The following is a 20180-nucleotide window of genomic DNA, read 5'->3' on the forward strand; positions in this document are numbered from 1 at the left end:
CCTGCCTCTGCCTCTGCCCACCAAGCTCAATCCCTTACAACCACTGCGGTGAGCAGCCCGCAGCCACCACGATTGTCCCTCTCCACTGTAGGTCTGTCTCTCTCCCTTGGCCTCCTGTCACCATAGCCATTGCCACAGCCAGGCCAAGAGGAGGCCAGCTGACAACCCCGGCACACCTCATACTTCTCTCTGCAACTAGAAAGACTTGATTTAGACGAACAGAAGCACATCCTTCCTACCTCATGGCAACAGAAAATGGAGCAGTTGAGCTGGAAACCCAGAGCCCATCAACAGGTGCCAAGGCGGGTGGAGGAGGAGCTTGGGAGTGGTGTTTGAATTGCTCAGAGGGAGCTGTGTGGTGGCAGAGGTGTCTTTGCATGGGTGAGGTGCCTGGGGTACTCAGAAGTCAGAATGATCTCTGGGCGGGGTTGGGCAATATCCAGGTCCCACATGTAGCCCTCCCTGGAGAGACCAGGAAGACCTGCAGCCTCCCTGGGAGGCTGCTGGGGATGCTAAACACTGTGTGAGGGGTGGAGGCAGGGGCAGTGAGGCCCACCCAGAAAGTCCCAGAAGCCTCCAAGGTCCTGGCAGCCAATCTCCAGGGCCAGCAAGTGGTCCCAGAGGCTCAATAGGACCTACGTTTGCGAGTGACTGCCTTGGGGGAGAGGCAGGCACAGAGCTGGTCTGCCCAGCCAGGCTGGGGAGGGAGGAGGAGAAGGTTGGTCCTGATGAGTTTCTCACGTCCTTTGCAGACAAGGCATCCAATGGCGCTGCAGGGGAAGGACCTCCCGCTATAGAGAAAGGCTCGAATCCCCCAGACACAGAAAAAGGCCTCAAGAAAGATCCAGACTCATCCTCTCTGAAAGAAGAAGCCAAAACCCCTGCTCCAGAGAAAGGGGATGGTGCCCTGCCTGTACCCCCTCCTAGCAGCCAGGGCCCTGAGGAAGTGGGCAGGGGCGATGAGGGTGGGGGCCCTGCGGAGGGCAGGGCTGCGGAGGGCCATGCGGGGCCACCAGCAGCCCTGCCTCAGGGGACGTCCACAGCCCAGGCCAGCAGCAAGAAGCCTGATGCTGAGCAGGGACCCTCAGGCTGTCAGGACCCCAGAGAGCCCAAAATGGGCAAGAAGGAAACAGAGAGCCAAGCAGCAGTCAGGAGGGGCTCACCTGCTTTTCTGCATAGCCCCAGCTGCCCTGCCGCCATCTCAAGGTGAGTGCTCTCTGCCCCGGAGTGGGAGGGGTCCTGCCATTGCTTTCCAGGAGCCAGGCCCTGCTGTCATCATGTTCGGGACTGGGGAGGGTAGCATTGGCATTCCACAGCTTCTGTCCTGGGTGCCGGCTCGACCACCCTGTCCTTCAGAATGTTGGAATGTCGCGCGGGAGGTGTACCCCACAAACCATCCATGCTGCATTTCTCTAGGCTTCCAGGATGCAGAGTGCTCTTTATTCCAAGGGCTTGGGTCTAGTGAAGGACAGGATTAAGAGGTCAGAAGGAGAGGCTAGCTTTTCTTAATACAATGGCTAGTATAATAGGAAAAGATGACCGCTCAGTTAGGCTAAAATGAACTCATTCATAATATGTTATAAGCCACGACGATCATTATCATCAATTTGGTGATTGCCCATTCACATCCTCACAAATTTTATGACTCTACATCTGTGTAGCTCCCTGGTTGTATCTACACTAGGACCAACAATTCTCTTGATAGTTATTAATGATTTTGAATCAATAGTGGAAAGAAATGGGCACAGACATCCCTTGATTTCGTACAAGGTGAATGTGGAGGCCTTGTGGGGGTGTGGAGGGAGCCAGACTTGTATTAGCTCTAGATGACAGGTGAGTTTCTAGAAGCCTCCAGACTTCCCTAAGGCACGTCATCTCGTTTCTCACTTTCTAGCTCTGAGAAGCTGCTGGCTGAGAAGCCCCCAAGTGAAGCGTCAGAGCTCATCTTCGAAGGGGTGCCTGTGACCCCTGCCCCTCCAGCTCCTGGGCCAGCCAAGGCAGAAGGAGGGAAGAACACCCTGGTGGGGAGCCAGGAGGAAGCAGCACAGAAAGCCCCAAGCCAGGCTGGCCAGGCGAAGGCGCAAGGGGACACCTCGACGGGGGTCAAGTTCCAGGCTGTTCCCTCAGAGACATCAGAGGTGGGGCAGGCTCTCTGTCTCACAGCCAGGGAGGAGGACTGCTTCCAGATTTTGGGTAGGCCAGGGAAGGGTGGTGGCTGGGGCTACCCTGGGGATGGGGAGGGAAGGAGCCCATCCATCCCAAGTGGCTCCAGTCAGGGGGCTGAACTACCTTGGTCTAGGCCTCAGGCAGACTCAACCTGTCTAAATGCCACTTGGTCCCAGGAAGTGTTTCATTTGAAAAGAAATGGAAAAGGAGAAATGGTGGGTCTGAAAACATACAGCAAAGACATCTTAACTCCACGGCCTACTTTGGATTTTAGCATGATTTTTCTTTTAGCTGAAGGCGAGCATTCTACCACTTGAGCCACAGTGCCACTTCTGGTTTTCTGAGTGGTTTATTGGAGATAAGAGTCTTCTGGAGTTTTCTTCCCCGGGCTGGCTTTGAACCTTGATCCTCAGATCTCAGCCTCCTGGGTAGCTAGGATTAGGGGCGTGAGCCACCAACGCCTGACTAGCGTGATTTTTTTTTTTAAACCAGGTTTTCAAACATGGTTTTAGGAAATCAGGCAGATCATTGGGGCAACACAAACTTGTTGGCATTGGAATGTGGGGACAATCTGTAAACTCCATCCTGAGGTGTCATGAACCAGGAGCAGAGTGTTTGTGTAGGTTCGATCATTAAGGAGGCTGGGCATGGGATGGGGGCAGGGTGGGGCACAGCTCTATAGGGGCTCAGAGTTGAATATGACCAAGCTTGGGGAGCTTGGGAAGAGGGGAGGGACACAGTGGGCTGGGGATGAGGAGAGATGGGGTCAGGAGAGGCCAGACTGTCCTGATACCCCTTCCTCCGGGCTGAGGTGCCCTGGGAGACCCGCCAGTCTGCCTGGTGAGCGGCACAGTGCCACCCAGACTGGGTGGGAGGACCTGGCGGCTGGGCGGCAGCCAGGGGCCCTGCCTCCTGCCCCCAGCGGCGACACAGACCTCCGCCCCGCCCAGAGATCACATCCTCAGGGTGACAGGACCTGAACCACCTCCAAGGGCTGTCTGATTTATCACCAGCCCGGCTTCCCTGGCGTCTCTTGCTATTTATAAAGAGGTTTCCATTCCCGATGACTCAGCCCATGGCCTTCAGAGCCCACAGTTCCCCAAGTAGCCACTAGATGGCAGCCTCTTCCTACCGAACTGCTCTGTCCCAGGGCTGTAGGGAAATCAAGAGGGAATGGTGAGTAGGTCCCGTCGTTCAGACACAGAAACCCTGCTCTCTCTGAGATTCCACTTCATGGTTATTATATTTTTAATAGAAATGCAGATAGCTTGGGGTGGTGCTCTCCTATCTTACAATAAAGGTCAGAGAGGTCCACTCAGCTGTCTCATTCTTCTGCCAGGAGAAGCTGAGTCCCCTCTGACAGGGACAGACACTTTCCAAGACTATTTTGGGTGTCAGCGGCAGAACTGAAATAGGAAACTGGGTCTCCTATCCCCTATCCTGGAGCCAGGTGTCCCCCAGGTATCACAGAGTGAACTTAAGTTCCCTGGAGGGAGGGGGCACCCAGGCCAGGGAGGGGCTCGCTGATCAAGCTTGATCCCCAGAAATCCTGACAAAGACCTCAACTCTGCTCTGCCTCCCCAGATGACTGCCCACCACCCCCGGCCCCCTTCCCGCATCGCATTGTGGAGCTGAGGACCGGAAATGTGAACAGTGAATTCAGCATGAACTCCAAGGAGGCGTTGGGAGGGTGCGAGAGGGACCCCGGGGTGGGAAACCTGGGCAGGAGAGCAGGCCTCAGTGCGCAGGATAGGGGCCCATGTGCGTTCACTTCTGCATGGTCACACGCGTGGTGTGTCAGCGGTCATGTACTGGTATGCACATGCCATTTCCACAGACACCATTCAGTGTCCCAGAGGAAAGAGGCAGTCAGAAACAATTGACCTCTGCCTTCATTCCATTTACCATAGTGGCTCCTCAGGTCAAGCAAGCACTAGTTTGGGCCAGCACCCCTAACAGAGAGTTCCCTCCCTGTTACCTAAAAGGGGCCTCCCCAGTATCCCTGCCCACCTTACACCTTACCCTGTAAGGGTCCCTCTCAGGGCTGCGCTCCTCAGGAGCCGGGGCACAGTGTGCTCCATGCACTTGGTATGTGCAGTTCAGAGACTCCTCCACCCCTTGTCCGGGCACACATATGGCTTCTGGCTTCAGGAGAGAGGTTTGGGGCTGGCAGGGGTGAATGTTCTGATCTCTCAGGGCCTGGAGCCAAGATAGGAATGGGTCACAGTCCCCTAGGGAGCCCTGGGTCTTTAGACTCCTCTCAATCCCATCTCTTGTCTCTCCAGTGGCAAGTTTGGAGCTGTTTGTACCTGTACAGAGAAAGCTACGGGCCTCAAACTGGCAGCCAAGGTCATCAAGAAACAGACTCCCAAGGACAAGGTAACGGGGAGAGCTGGCTCTGCGGGAGAGGGGGTTCCTGGAGCAGGTGCCTCTAGTCTCCCTCAGCCTATGCCTCTGGGACCAGGCTGGTGTGTGAAACTTGCTACATTGAAGATATGAGAGAGAGAGAGAGAGAGAGAAACACACACACACACACAGAGACAGAGATAGAGAGAGAGAAAGAGAGAGAGAGAGAAACACACACACACACAGAGACAGAGACAGAGAGAGAGAAAGAGAGAGAGAGAGAGAAGCACCATCTTGAGGGCCCTGGTACCCCAAACCATAAATCATATACCCAGTTAGTGAACTTCTCCAGGGACATCTTTTGCTAGGTACAGGCTGTTTATGCCCTCGGGCTCGATTTAATGATACACGTGTGGCTGTGAGGCAGGCTGGGCACTGGGGTCCTCATGTGCCCTCTGGGAGCTAACAGCAAGATGAGGAACCCAGTAGAGTGCTTTGCCTTACACCCCTAGTATGGGCCAGGCTCAAGGCCAGGAGCAGTTCTTGCCCTGGGAATATAGACAGAGGCTCACGAGGGGTGAGGAGCTGGTGTGTAAGGAGATGAGGACAGCCTTACAAATTGATGTGCTCGGAGCTGTAACTCAGGGAAGCTGAGGAGTCCAGAGTAAGCGAGAGGGTGGAGAGGTTCCTGGCTCAATCCTGGGAGCCTGAGGAAGCTTCCTGGACCAGTTTTTCCAGGGTGAAGGCTTTGCAGAGAAAGAATAGATTAGAAGAATGGGATAGAATAGGATGGAGAAGAAGAGAATAAAATGGGAGAGAATAGAAAAGGATAGAATGAGCCCGGTGTCAGTGGCTCACACCTGTAATCCTAGCTACTCAGGAGGCTGAGATCTGAGGATCATGGTTCAAAGCCAGCCCAGGGAAGAAAACTTCGGAAAACTCTTATTTCCAATACATCACCAGAAAACTGGAGTGGCACTGTGGCTCAAGTGGCAGAGCACTAGCCTTGAGCTGAAGAGCTGATGGAGAACACCCAGGCCCAGAGTTCAAGCTTAATGACAGACACACACACACACACACACACACACACACACACACACACACACACACACGAATAGGATAGAATGGAAAAGAAAAGAAGAAAATAAAATGAGAAAGAACGGAATAGTATAGAATAGAAAAGAATAGAATAGTATGGGCAAGAATAGCAGAATAGGATAGCATTCTGATGCTGGTGGCTCATGCCTGTAATCCTAGCTATTCAGGAGGCTGAGATCTGAGGATTGGGGTTCGAAGCCAGTGTAGGCATGAAAGTCTATGAGACTCTTATTTCCAATTAACCACCAGAAAACCAGAAGTGGCGCTGTGGCTCAAGTGGTAGAGCGCTAGCCTTGAGCAAAAAAGCTCAGGGACAGGGTTCAGGCCCTGAGTTCAGGCCTAACCAAAATAAAAGGATAGAAAGAGAAAGAATAGGATAGGATCGAATGGCATGGGAAAGAATAGAATACAATAGAAAAGAATAGAATGGGATAGGATAGCATGGAATAGAATGGGAGGAAAGGGGAAGGAAGAGAAAGGTAGGAAAGGGAAAAGGACAGAGAAGCTGTAGGAGGAAAGGCCTATAGGTCAGAAATAGCTGGGAGGCAGAAAAGTAAGGTTTGGAGAGCTGCAGGCACACCAGGTAGAGTGCCACAAGGGTATGAGAAGCCACTCCTGATCTCTGCAGCCCAGAGTCACTTTGCAGCTGTACGTATAGTGGGAAGGTGCATCTTTCCTATGCAGCCATATCCAGCTGCATCTTCAGTAGTCAATGCTGGCACCTAGAGTATCCACAGTTGTTCCCAGGCCTCTATCCCAGGACTTGGCTCAGTAGATGCTCAATACCTATGTGCGGCATGAAGTTGTTGGCACCAGTGATTGGTTAATTGGTGACTGGGCGTTTTTCTTGCCATTCACTGTGCTGGGGACTGGGTGTGACGTGTGGGAGCGCTGAGAGACACAACTAGAAGCTAAAGAAAAATAAAAAGGCACCGTGTCAGGAACTGAGAAGTGCCAGGAGGAAAGATAGAGCCAGGTAAGGAAGAGCGAACAGGGAGCTCACAGTGGCCACTCGCTGTCGATAGGGCGGTAGGATGGTGGGAGGATGGGACGCAGCTTGGCTGAGAAAGTGGCAGGGAGGCGGGAGCTGAGGGGACAGAATCAAGAGCAGCCTTGTGGCACCTGGTATTTAATGTTGGCCCTGGGGGGAGCAGCTGCAGGGAGAGGCCTGATATTACATGAACTTCCACAGTGTGAATAGTCCTAGACATATTGCTGTCCCCCCCCGTAATGTGACAACTGACTGGCAATTGTTCTGAAAGTGACAAATAATGCTGGCTTAGGTCCAGAGAGTAGAGATGGAGGTGGTGAGACATGATTCGATTTAGAATCTAGTTTGAAGATGGAGTTCATTAAAGCACTCTCTGCAGAATGGGAAAGAGAGGCGTGTCGAAGGTGGCTCCTGGCCTTCTGTCCTGAGTGTGTGGGTGAAGCTTGGTAGCCTCCTTCTGGTGGGCAAGCTTGGGGTGGGAGAGGCAGCGCAACAGGCCATAGTGTTGTCATCAAAAGCTTCACTGTGCACACGATCCATTTGAGATCCTCTTGGCCATTTGAGGAACATGGAAAGGACGTGGCTGGATATTTTGGAACCTGGAGTGGGAGGAGAGCTCAGAGGCAGAGCTAGAGAATTGCAAGTCAATCATATTTGGATACAAAGTTGGATACAGGCATGGACTTGAGGCAGAGGCCTGAGGAGTATCGGGGCGGGGGGGGGGGGGGAGGGAGAGGGAGTGACGGAGAGACAGAGACAGAGAGACAGAGAGAGAGAGAACACACCGGAGGAAGCTGGTCTGGCAGAGGTCCCGTGCAGGGTACCACAGGTCTGGCAGAGGGCAAGGTGCGGAGGTCTGAGGGCCGAGGCTGATGATGCTCCCCTGGTCCCTTTGACTTCTCTGACCCCCAGGAAATGGTGATGCTGGAAATTGAGGTCATGAACCAGTTGAACCACCGCAACCTGATCCAGCTCTACGCGGCCATAGAGACCTCGCATGAGATCATCCTGTTCATGGAGTAGTGAGTAGCACCTATGGGGTCGGGAGCCAGGCTGGGGGAGGCCGGCAGCCCAGCACAAGGCTGCAGAGGGGGTCTCTGTGTGCAGCATCGAGGGTGGTGAGCTGTTCGAGAGGATTGTGGATGAGGACTACCCTCTGACTGAGGTGGACACCATGGTGTTCGTCAGGCAGATCTGTGACGGAATCCTCTTCATGCACAAGATGAACGTTCTGCACTTGGACCTCAAGGTGCTGCCCCAGGGCCCCTGGGAGGGGTGCAGGGAGCACCCTTCCATCTCCCCATCCCTCCTTCTCCCCGTCCAGTCCTCCTTCCATTCATAGATTGTGAGTTTAGGACTTACCGAACATGCCAGGCGCTAGGCACAAGAGAGATGGGGCAGAGAGGATGCCCCAGCTGTCTCGTAACTTCTAGTCTAACACTAAGTATTTCCCCAATCATTTGCACCCCATGAGCCCCAAGCTCACGTCTAGTCAGTGGTCCTCATGCGCCCACCTCAGTGTGGCCCTGTGAGAGGTGCTGAGAATATTGGTTCATTCATTCAGAACCAACACATAGGTGCCCAGGGTCTGCTTTCTGTAGCCAGTGCCTCATAGTAGAGATTCAAGGCCAAACTGACCAAGTCTAAATCCCTGCTGACAGCCAGTGGCTCATGCTTGTAATCCTACTTGCTCAGGAGGCTGAGATCTGAGGATTGTGGTTCAAACCCAGCCTGGATGGGAAAGTCTGTGAGGCTCTTATTTCTAATTACCCACCAAAAAAGTAGGAAGCGGAGCCATAGCTCAAGTGGCAGAATGCCAGCCTTGGGCAAAAAACGCTAAGAAACAATACTCAGGCTCTGAGTTCAAGCCCCATGCATGCATGTTCAAGCACATGCATGCATGTGCACATGTGCAGACACACGTGTACAGCAACAGAACTATGTACATCCTTTCCTGAGCCAGCACAGAGCCATGCACATGGCAGCTCTCCTGAAATATCAATTGCCATCCAGTGGTAGAAGCTGTCTGTAGCTTAGGGATGCCTGCCAGGGTGTGGCCTGGCATGGGGAGGGGTAGAGTCAGGGGTATAACGCCCCTCTTGCAGCAAGTGTGTGTGGGTAAGTGGCGAAGTTAGATGAGATATTAATGCTGAGGAATGTGAAGCTCTTTTCAGCATATGGGTGGCCTTTCCACTCATTTCCTTGATAACATGTACTGCTGATGGCAGCTAAGACCCCCCCACGGTAAGACCACCCTTGGCCTGGGGCCTTGCCCCAGAAGAAAGAAAAGGAGGGGCTGGGAAGGTGGCTCAGTGGTAGAGTGCTTGCCTTGCATGCACGAGGCCCTGGGTTCCATTCCTCAGCACCACATAAGCAGAAAAAGCTCAGCCTCATCCCACACAGTTGCATCTTCTCTTTCCCTGCCATGGTGGGACATGAGGCTGAACTTTGTCTTTCCCTGAGTGACAACGTTGGTTCTGTAAAGACTCCAGGAAGCCGGGGGCAAGGGCTGGGGGGGGCCTCACACCTGTAATCCTAGCTTCTCAGGAGGCTGAGATCTAAGGACCATGGTTCAAAGCCAGCCCAGGCAGGAAAGTTTATGAGACTTTTTTTTTTGTCAGTCATGGGGCTTAGAACTCTGGGCCTGAGCGCTGTCCTTCAGCTCTTCAGCTCAGAGCTAGTGCTCTACCACTTGAGCTATAGTACCACTTCTGGTTTTCTGGTGGTTTATTGGGGACAAGAGTTTCACGGACTTTCCTGCCTGGGCTGGCTCTGAATGGAGATCCTCAGATCTCAGCCTCCTGAGTAGCTAGGATTACAGGCGTGAGCCACTTATCTCCAATAAACCACCAGAAAACTGGAAGTGATGCTGTGGCTCAAGTGGTAGAGCGCATGTCTAGATGGTGCAAGAGCCTAAATAAATAAATAAGTAAATACTAGCTGAATGTGATTTCAGTAGCATTCAGTCAGTAGCATTCAGTCATTCATAGTTGACCATGATCAGTTGTTGTGTGTGCAGGATGGGCGCGTGTTGGTGGAAGGAAGCCAGGGATCTCAGGATCCCTGCTCTGATGTTTTCCTGCTCAGGTCTTTAGGGATCCATGCCCTGGTGGGCAGTGAGCCACACTTCTCTACAGCCTCAGGATTAGCTGGCTCTCCTGGCCTTCAAGGGAGGGAAATCGGGCTCAGTCAAGCCCACTAAGGGGTTTTGGCCTCCATCTGACAAGTCTCTTGCAGGGTTTCAGCATCCTTTGCTGTGTCAGGGGCAGGCAGGTGTGAAGGGGTCCCAAAGAGGGAGTGTTAGCTGGGTCAGAGGCCAATTCAGGCCACCCTTCCACCCCTCCCTCGTCTCTCCAGCCAGAGAACATCCTGTGTGTCAACACCACCGGCCACTTGGTGAAGATCATTGACTTCGGCCTGGCACGGAGGTACCACGGGGGCGGGCTGGTGAGGGTCAGCAGAAGGTGGAAAGGGCCTTGGGGACAGGCTGAGTCCTGAGCTCTTGATCTCACCCCCAGGTATAACCCTGATGAGAAGCTGAAGGTGAATTTTGGGACCCCAGAGTTCCTGTCCCCGGAGGTGGTGAATTACGACCAGATCTCTGACAAGACAGACATGTGGAGTATGGGGGTCATCACCTACATGCTGTGAGGCCCGAGGGAGAGTACCAGTGCCGGGGTGGGTTGGGGCAGGTGGGGGGGTCACAGAGGCCGAGCGTGGCCTCAGGGTCCTGGAAAGGTGGCGCCTCCTCCCTGATCCCTCAGCCAGAGTTCACTTTTTGGGTGTGGGGATTGGGAGTGCCAGAGAGGGAGATTTGGTGCCTATTTTCTAGATGGAAAAAGCCAAGGCCCTGAATGGCGTAGAACCCCAGCCAAGATCTCTGGACAGCAGATTGCAGATGGTTCAGGGTGGGAGGAGAGGGACGGTGGACATTTTCTTTTTTATTTTGTTGTGTACTCATCATACACCTGGTACTCACATTCCTCATCCTGGGAAGCTAGGATGCTCATGCCCATTTTACAGATGAGAAGAGTGAGGCTCAGAGAGGGGAAGTGACTTGCCCAAAGTCACCCAGCCAGATTCACACCCAGGTCTGTCCCACTTGGAAAGCTGGGGGTCTTTCTAGCACACGGTGCTACCTCCTAGGCTCTGCCCCCACCCTTGACCCCAGCACCTCAACCTCACCTCCCACTCTGGTCTTCCTCTTCTGCCAGGCTGAGTGGCCTCTCCCCGTTCCTGGGAGACGATGACACGGAGACCCTAAACAATATTCTGTCTGGCAACTGGTACTTTGATGAGGAGACCTTCGAGGCGGTGTCAGATGAGGCCAAAGATTTTGTCTCCAATCTTATCGTCAAGGACCAGGGGTAAGACTTACCCAAGGCATGCACTGTGAGTGTGCAAGCCCAGTGCATCTCCCAGGCCGGGAGCCCCGGGGAGCTGGGCATGCCCACGCTCACCGAGCTGCCCTCCCACACAGGGCCCGGATGAGCGCTGCCCAGTGCCTCGCCCACCCCTGGCTCAACAACCTCGCTGAGAAAGCCAAGCGCTGTAATCGCCGCCTCAAATCCCAGATTCTGCTGAAGAAATACCTCATGAAGAGACGCTGGAAGGTGCCGGGGCCGGGGAAGGCGGGGGCCAGGGGGAGGCGGGGGGCCGGGGAAGGCAGGGGACTGGGGTGGGGGAGCCTCCGCTGGGGAGCAGCTTGGCTCCTGAGCCCAGCTCGCAACCCTGCCTTGGCAGGTTCTGTTGACCAGGCCTGGTCCTATCTGGCAAAAAAAAAAACTTGCTCTTCCCTCTCCTGCCTGGGCTGGCTCTCCTCCCCGAGCGGAGCCTTCTTCAGGGAAGGGTCTCTGACCTGGTCATAGTTCTTTCATTTTTCCCCTAATTTTTTGTTTTTTCGGATGGCCATGGGGCTTGAACTCAAGGCCTCGGTGCTGCCCCTGAGCTTTTTTTGCTCAAAGCTAGTGCTCTACCACTTTCAGCCACAGTGCCGCTTCCAGTTTTCTGGTGGTTAATTGGAAATAAGAGTCTCATGGACTTTCCTGTCAGGCCTGGCTACAAACCATGATCCTCAGTTCTCAGCCTCCTGAGTAGCTAGGATTACAGGTGTGATCTACAGGACCCAGATCCCAAATATTTCTTGAACAGTGACTTCCGGGCTTCCAGGATGCAACAGTGAGCCGGGCAGGAGACAAGGATCCCAATCTTTGTGGATTTCCTTTGGTGGGAAGTAGAAACTTTCTACTTCTACCATCCTCCAGGCAGTGGGTGCTGCCAGTACAAAGGCCCTGTGGCAGGTGTTAAGTTTGAGGAACAGGGAAAAAGCCATTATTGCTGGAATGGGGTGAGAAAGGGAGAAGAGATGAAGTCAGAGAGGAACGAGGATCCTCGACCAAGATACACATAGCCCCGGCTCCATGGCCTCATGTGTGTCATGGCACCTCCAGTGGCCACGTTGGGTACTGCACCCTTCCTAGCCATGGATCCTTCTGGAATAATCATTGACTGGGACTCCTTCTCTCTCATCCCCCTCTCTTCAGAAAAACTTCATTGCTGTCAGCGCAGCCAACCGCTTCAAGAAGATCAGCAGCTCGGGGGCCCTCATGGCTCTGGGGGTCTGAGCCCCAGGAGCCACCGAGGTCTGAACACAGCCGCGCAGTGGCCGGGGCTGAGGGCACACAGCCCGGAAGGCTGGAGAAGGCAGGCCAGATCCCTGGGGCCGGCTGGCCAGGACCGGCTGTGCCAGGCTGGGAGGCTCGGGGCTCCCCACGCCCCCCATGCAGTGATGCTTCCCCGACATGAGCCGCCTTGGACCTCAGAGTGTGGCCTGGATCCATCTCGCTACTGCCTCCCCGATAGACATCGGACCCATCCGCCACATGACACTCCACGGCGACGATCCACGGCGTGGGGCTGCGTCCTGTCCCTGCCTTAGCTCCCCTTAGCTGCCCCTGTGGCCCCTGCTTTGCCCCACCCAGGATATGGGCAGCCTGGGCTTGCTCCTAGCTGGGGGGGGGAATGATGGCGGCTGGGGGGCTAGGGGGGCGGTGTTCAGCAGGAGGGCTTCCGCAGTTGTGGATGGGGGACTTCCGGCCGGGGGCAGGCAGGGAGTTGTGCATATGATTTCTAAGTCCAGCTGCCAGGGGAGACAGAGCAGGCTTTGTGAAGGAGGATTCCACACGCCCTCTCCCATGTCCTCTCCCAACAGATAAGGCCTTGCACACACACACACACACACACACACACACACACACATCATCTGGCCCCCACCCACCTTCTTTGTGTGACCACCAAGACACAGGAATTCTGGGAGCGAAGGCACCCAGCCCAGGTCTGCGGGGGTGAGGGAAGAGGCCTGGGAACACAGGAAACCATCTCCAAGCTCACCCAAGGGCTGAGCCTGCTGCCTGCCCCAGAGGGTGCCCATGGCCTCAAGCCCATGGGCTCAGCAGGCCCAGGCGATCGAAGGCCGTTGGGCAGCCCCCAACCTGCTCTTAGCTTGTGCCTTGTAAATAAATGTACAGGTCGGTGCGGCCTGCTGCCCTGGGTGCGTGCCCATGCTTGTGTGTGATCAGATGACTACGATTGGCTGAGGGCCTACTGTGTGCCAGGCACTGGAGTACATGTACCTACAGTGTGCTGCTTTCACAGGCAGACTCAGAAGCCTGCCTGACCAGCGTGGGGTCTGTCTGGGCAGGTGACTTCCCAGCACTGTGCCTCAGTTTCCACACTATGAGAGCAGTATCATACTAGCCAGCATGCCCTGGGATGACCGAGCGAGCCTCTGGGTGAGCCTCTGTCTGAACTCTGGGTCCCATGATTCCCACAGCAGGAGGGTGGGAGATCGCTTAGAGGGGAGGGGACGGAGGGGTCGAGGCGGGGGAAGACTCCACTCACATGGCAGACAGAGGGCCCATCAGTGGGATCCGGGGATGTCACAGGGCGGGGCTGGGCAGGGGGAGCTGCCAGCATACTTCATCTGATGCATGGGGAAACAGGCCGAGCTGAGAAGGAACTTGATGGTTGCTCAACAAGTTAGGGGCTGGGGCTGGAAATGAGGTCTTCTCCACCTGCTGAGCAGACAGCAGGGTGTCCCCGCAGGGCAATGGCCATTTGCCATTGCCCTGCCATGGCTCTCTGCTCCCCACTAGGGGCTGCTGCTCTGCTCACAGGGACCGGACGGGAGTGCCAGGCTCAGAGAGGCTCAGCCTCTGCTCACCCAGCAAGTCAGTGGTGGACCAGACCCTGAGCCCCCGCGCTCACCCCTGCACCCCAGCCACTTTCCACCAAGCCTGGGCCTGCAGGGACAGAGAGAGCTCAGCTGTGCCTTGAATGTGCTGCCTCCCGGAGGGCGGGGCTAGGCACCCGGAGGGCGGGGCTAGGCACCCGGAGGGCGGGGCTAGGCACCTCGCTGTGCTCTGCCTTGTGGTAGATGCTCTGCCTTGTGGTAGATGCTGTGCGGGGTACAGGATGGAGGACTTCTGGGCCCCAGCTTGGCCCTGCCGCTGTGGGGAGCTGGGAGGCTCAGAGCCTGGCTTGGGATCTCTGTGGGAGGTGGCCCCGCAGCCACGCACCCCTGCCCGTCCACTCGCCGGCCCGCCCGCCACCTGCCAGCTGGGCCAGGCCTGTGGTTTCCGCTGAGTGGCCCACTTGGCCTCACTGGCCTCCACCCAGGCTGAGCCTCGGCCACACAGCTCGATGATGAGGGATGAGTCATCACTGGGGGGAGGGGAGGAGGGGAGGTTCAGCCAGAGCAGAGAACCAAGGCCTGAATCCATATGGGGGAAACCAAGGCCCCCATGAGGAGGGTCCTACATCAAAGATGGCAGTAACTGGGACTGGAATGCAGCCCTCCAAACTCCAGCCTCTGTTCCCTCCTTTGTAACGTGAGACTGACAACCTCAGCCCTTCTGTCCTCTGCACTTCTAGGGTCCTATGGCAGTCAGGAGCGGGGCTGGGATGCCCCCTCATCATATTTCTCAGGTGAGGAAATAGGTTCAGAGAGGAGACGTGACTTACCCAAGGCCACACAGGAAATGAACATGTCCTGGGCCAAAGCCCACCCAGAACCATGGGACCGGGGCTGGTCTTGCTCTCCTTCCCAGAGCGTATCTTGGAAAGTTTGTGTGTGTGTGTGTGTGTGTGTGTGTGTGTGTGTGTGCACATGCACGTGGATGCACCAGAACTGGGCCTGGGTGCTCTCCCTTAGCTTTTTCACTCAGCTCTACCACTTGAGCCATACCTCTATTGCTCTCTTTTAGTTGTTAATTGCACATAAGAATCATATAGATTTTCCTGCTCAGGCTGGCTTTGAACTGCAATCCTTAGATCTCAGCCTCCTGCACGGCTAGGACCACAGGTTTGGAAAGCTCTTTAGGTAGTCAGGTCTCTCTTTTGGGCCTCTCCTGGTCTCTATAGGCAGAGAATATAGATTTGATCGTAGAGATGGGGACAATGGGGTCTTAAGAGAGATTTCGTTCTTACTGCAGGCAAAGCTGGGGCCACAGCCATTGGGGCAGAGCTGCCCTCTCTGGAGGCCTGGACTCCAGCCCCAGTGCTCTTAGTACAGTTCCCATCCCTGGCTGTCACAGAGAAAGATTTTTCACCCTAGGAGCAGCCCAGACGGAGGGGGGGGGGAGTCCATGGCTGGTTTGGAATTGCCACACTCCAGGACTGGACCTGGGCTCTGAATCGAGGGTCCTGCGGTCCCCAGGCGCCAGGCTGTGAGCCTCCTCCCTGTGGCATGGCGCAGTCCCCCAGTGTCCATCCCATGTCTTCCCTGGTGCATGGTAGGCCTCCAAGATGCCGGGCCCCAAGCCCTCCCTCCACAGGATCCTGGTCATCCTCGTGGGCCAAGAAGGGTTAAGACGCTCTGTGGGACCCTCTCCTCCCAGCTGGTCCCAGCCCAGAGTTCCCCTCCAAGCCCATTTCCTGCCTCTGAGCCTTGGCTGGGCCCACAGTGAGCACCCCCATGGGTCTGGAAGCCACTGAGACCACATCTGGTTTGGATTAGCCCAGGGCTGGTGACGTTGCCTTTTCCTGTCTGGGTCGAGTGGCCTCAAATTCCACCGGCCACCTTGGACCCAACAAGGCGGCGGTGGGAAAAGATTCAGCCAGTGACAGGCTGTAAGGCAGCCTGGGCGGTCCTGAAGGAGGTGCCCCAAAGGCCTGGACTGGACCCTGAGAGCCGCCCGCCCGTGCGCCTGTGTCCGGCCCGCCCTCCTTCCATCTCTTAGACGAGTGGTGTTTACTCAGCAGGTACTTTCTTTTCTTTGCCTTGTCTCCTTCGTTTCTTTGAGACCCAGTCTTGCTCTGTAGCCCGACCCGGCCAACTCTCAACCCTGTTGCTTCAGCCTCCTGAATGCTGGAGGGTGACAGGATACACTCAACTAGAGGGGGTAGCTTCCCCAGCAGCAGAGCACAGGAGGGGGAAACTGAGGCAGGCAGAGTACATGGGCAAGGAAATGGCCCCCAGCCAGCAGAGTCAGATGGCAAGGCAGACAGTCCAATGACTTCAGGCCTGTTGGTCCTGATCCGCTCGGGTGGGCCTGGCTCAAGCAGGAGGCCAGACAGGAAGTAATGACTTCTACACTAAGGGAGCGCACAGCCCCTGGGACTATATAAACTCTTGAAACCATGGGGAGGGAAAGGGACAGGGAGCAATATTCTCTTCTGGGGGATGGGGTGGGGGGCGTGGCACCCACGGGGAGCTCAGGGAAGGATGGCTCAGACAGCACTGAGGATGTTGTAGGCCGAGGCACGCCCTCAGACAGAATACACTTGATTGGAGCATCTACACAATGGGGTCTTTGTGTGGGACGGCAAAGTAGAAATCAAGTCTGGGAAGGTGGTCAAGAGGGAGCCATAGAAAGGTTCTGAGCAAAGGAAGCATGCAGTCACATCCACACGGTCACTGGATCCCCACAGCCAGGTCAGGCAGGTCAGTAAATGTGTGAGAGAGAAAGAGATCGGAGGCCACAAGACCAGGGGGGGCCAAGCCCCATTTGCATGAGAGAGGCTGTAAGGATCCAGGTTGGAGAGGGAAGCACAGAACTCAGCCTCCTCTTAGGCAGACAGGTGCGTAACAGACGTTGGGCTCCAGGTTGAACAGAACACAGTTCAGATTCCCTATTTATCCTCGCAGAGGCTCAATCAATCTCAGCCAGAGAAGAGGAGGACGTTTGAAAGGAGGCTGAACCTGAAGGAGAGAAGCCCGCGGCTGCCGTGCCGCTGGAAGGCATCCGGGCTGAGGCACGAAGGCTGCTCAGGGCCAGGGGAGGACGGGGGAAGGAGGCAGATGAAGCCACACCACGCAGGCCCTTACCCATAAACTCCCGCCGGGCTGTTGCTCAAAACCAGAGGAGCCCCTGGGTTCTTTGAGATTCCGTCCATGGTAAACGGTGAGTGGGTGGCTGTGATTCCACTCAGCAGACATTGACTCGCTGAGGTCTCTCTAGGGGTTGGAATGGAGGAAGAGAACAAGACAGACCCCAGTTCCTGTCCCCCTGAAGTTTTCAGACTAAGGTGGAGACACAGGATGGAAGGCGTGCACACACGTGTCACGGTGCATTGAAACAGGTCTGTGGAAACTGAGACTAGAACACTGTAGAGGTTGCTGGAGGCGTGATGGTGTTTGACGTGAGCTCCGCAGGCAGAGATGGAGAGGAATTTCTAGGTAGTGTGAAGAGCTTGTGCAAAGGCCCCGAGGTGGGGAGAAGAATCACACGGGAGCCAGAAGCTGGCTGCCGCCGAAGGGCAGGCCTTTCTCTCAAGTACTCAAGTGAGAGCAGGGTAGCCTGAGGCTTGGCACCGAAGACTGTGGTTGGGAGGAGGCAGCTCTAGTCTTCCGGGATGACCAAGTGACTAAATGAGCCTCTGGCCTGTTTTTAGCCTCAAGACCACTTCCTCCTGCCCCACCAGCTGCCTCCCTGAGTCATGCCCAGTCACCAGCAGACAGGAATAGGGGACTAAGCCCCTCTGAAGCTCCACTCTGGGAATGCGGTTTCTTCCCCTGTGTGGAGAAAGGAGCCAGAGGCCCGGCCCAGGCCTCCAGGCCCTCCAGTGGGGCTGGTTTTCGTTTTCTTTTTGCTTTTTGTCAGTCCTGCGGCTTGAACTCAGGGCCTAGGTGCTATCCCTGAGCTCTTTAGGCCCAAGGCTAGTGCTCTACTACTTTGAGCCACAGTTCCACTTCTAGGTTTTGGGTGGTTAGTTGGAGATAAGAATCTCACAGACTTTTCTGTCTGGGCTGGCTTTGAGCCACGATCCTCAGATCTCAGCCTCCTGAGCAGCTAGGATGACAAGGGCGAGTCTCTGGTGCCTGGCGGGGTTGTCTTTTTTTTGTTGTTGTTCTAATTTCATCCCTTGATCCTACTGTCCCTTGTAGTATGCAGGATGGGACTTCCTACAGACCAGGACAGAGACCTTATCTCCATTTTACAGATGAGGAAACCGAGGCTCAGAGAGCCAGGAAGTAGGGGAGTTCATGGCCTTGCCGAGGGAACAGCCTACCCTCCCTCTGTGTCCTCTCCTTCCATTACCAGGACAGGGAGGAGGGGGCAGGGGACAAGCCCAGGACCCAAAGGCATATGTATTGCATCAAACAAACACATTGTGATTTCCATGCGCCCCACTTGCTCTGCGAGCGGTCATCCTCGCAGCCACCCCATGGGGTAAGTACTGGGAATGTCCACACGAGGGGCACAGAGATGGGAAGCTACTTGCACAAGGTCACCCAGCAAGGAAGTGGCCGCGCTGGGATGTGAGTGCAGCCCGGCCTCTGGCAGCGGGGCCTGGGTGGTGATGGGAGTCTGGGCAAAGAAGGGAGGTTCTGGCTGAAGCCTGGATTCCTGGGTTTTTGCACTCCCAGCAGGCCAAGAGACGGACAGACAGACGTGCCAGGCCGCCACCACCTCCCCCTGCTTCCTCATCCTTGTGGCAGCCCGGGCCTCTGGGGGAGAGGGTCTCTGCCGGCCAAAGCGCTGTCTGGGCTGTGGGAAGGCGTGGAACCGGGGCTGTGGAATGCCATGGCGGGGGAAGGAAGCAGTGGGCGGAAGGCGGGTCTGAGATAAGAGTGGTGGAGGAGGCCGAGGAAGGCCAGTGCTGGGCGGGGGTGGTCTCCTGGGCGGGGGGCGTCCTCTCCCCACTTGACCTCAGACCGGAGGCCAGCAGGTGGAGAGGCCCCTGCAGTTCTCTGGCAGGGAAGGCGGCCTCCCTGTTTCCTGAACCTGGCATGAGGTCATGGAGGCGCTGTCAACACTGGTATTCTGAGAATCTGAGCTGCTGTGATTAAGGAGTCTGGAATATTCCCCACCCCCACCCCACCCCCGTTGTGGGGTTTGAATTCAAGGTCTGGGTACTGTCCCTGAGCTCTTTTGTTCAAAGCTAGTGCTTTACCAGTTTGAGCCACAGCTCCACTTCCAGTCTTCTGGTGGTTAATTGGAGATAAGAGTCTCAAGGATTTTCCTTCCCCAGCTGGCTTTGAACTGTGATCTCAGCTAGGATAACAGGTGTAAACCACCACTGCCCTGCTTGGAATATTCGTAACTACTGACTCTGCCCTGTTAGGATTTGAGCCCTGGGCTACAAGGCAAGGGACCGATACCTTTTCTGCTCTGGCCTGCAGAGGAGGCAGGGCACCAGGGATCAGTCTGGAGGCAGAGCACCCCCTACAGGTGGGGACCCTAGAAGCGGAGCCAAATGCCACAGTCCCTGTCCGTAGCTTTGTGCAAGGGGGGTCCCATGGGTGGGCTGAGAAGACAGCTCCGCTTCCCCCTTGCTGTGTGACCCTGAGCACACTGCTCGCCTTCCCGGATCTCAGCCTCCAGCTATGTCAAGATGCTCTTTGGGCAGGGCTAGGTGAGGAGCCCTTGCCGCCCCAGGTTGGGGGGGTGGTGGTGGTGTGATCACACAGAGCCAGAGGTGTCTGTGGGTGATGGAAAGAATGTGAGGGAGGACGCCCTGTGGGTGGGGTCTCCGGCTGGGCAGCGGGCAGAGGGCGGCGTGAGCTCACAGGGTCTAAACCTCCGGGCATGGGGCCTCCTCCGGGCCATCAGCCAGGTCAGACCCTCCCCTGGGACTCAGACCCAGAGAGTCAGGCTGCCCACCCCACTCTGCTGGGCAGAGGGAGTGAACTCAAGGCCCAGAGACGCGGGCACTGAGCCAGGCTCACAGGGGGAGTCTAGGGCCGGAGCTCAGCCCTGGGCTGTGCTTGGGGAGTGGGGCTGATTGGGGCGGGGGGGAGGTGATGTCTCTACTTTTTTGACAGAGGAGACATCTTTGGGGGGTGGCAGAGAGGGGTAGACCAGAGCTGAGCTGTGTCCCTGGGTGTGACTGGGCCTTCCACATGGGCCTAGCATTCTCCACAACACCCTTCCTAGCTCCCAGGCTGAGACTCCTTGGGAGTGGGGGGCAGGCAGGATGCTCCCCTACCTCTGTACCTCCCGACCTCCCACACTCCCAGCCAGAAAGCAGCCAGTCGAGAAGGCAGCCCCTCCAACTGCCTGCCTGCCTGTCTGTCTGTCTGTCTGTCTGTCTGTCTCTCTCTCTCTCTCTCTCTCACACACACAAGCATACCCCG

The 20180-nt window shown here is 56.0% G+C and overlaps 1 protein-coding gene across 1 annotated transcript; it reads left to right on the forward strand.

Moving 5' to 3' along the window:
* Window positions 1-242: 242 nt before the first annotated feature.
* On the forward strand, window positions 243-12225 carry Mylk2 (myosin light chain kinase 2). The gene is made up of 12 exons (XM_013010835.1): window positions 243-294; window positions 753-1206; window positions 1895-2193; window positions 3751-3856; window positions 4452-4545; window positions 7514-7623; window positions 7709-7850; window positions 9959-10029; window positions 10120-10248; window positions 10816-10968; window positions 11082-11214; window positions 12145-12225. Exons 1-12 carry the CDS (start codon window positions 243-245, stop codon window positions 12223-12225), a joined length of 1824 nt encoding a protein of 607 aa, XP_012866289.1.
* Window positions 12226-20180: the final 7955 nt, after the last annotated feature.

Source organism: Dipodomys ordii, unplaced genomic scaffold, assembly GCF_000151885.1.
Source record: "Dipodomys ordii isolate 6190 unplaced genomic scaffold, Dord_2.0 Scaffold13, whole genome shotgun sequence".
Taxonomy (NCBI): Eukaryota; Metazoa; Chordata; class Mammalia; order Rodentia; family Heteromyidae; genus Dipodomys; species Dipodomys ordii.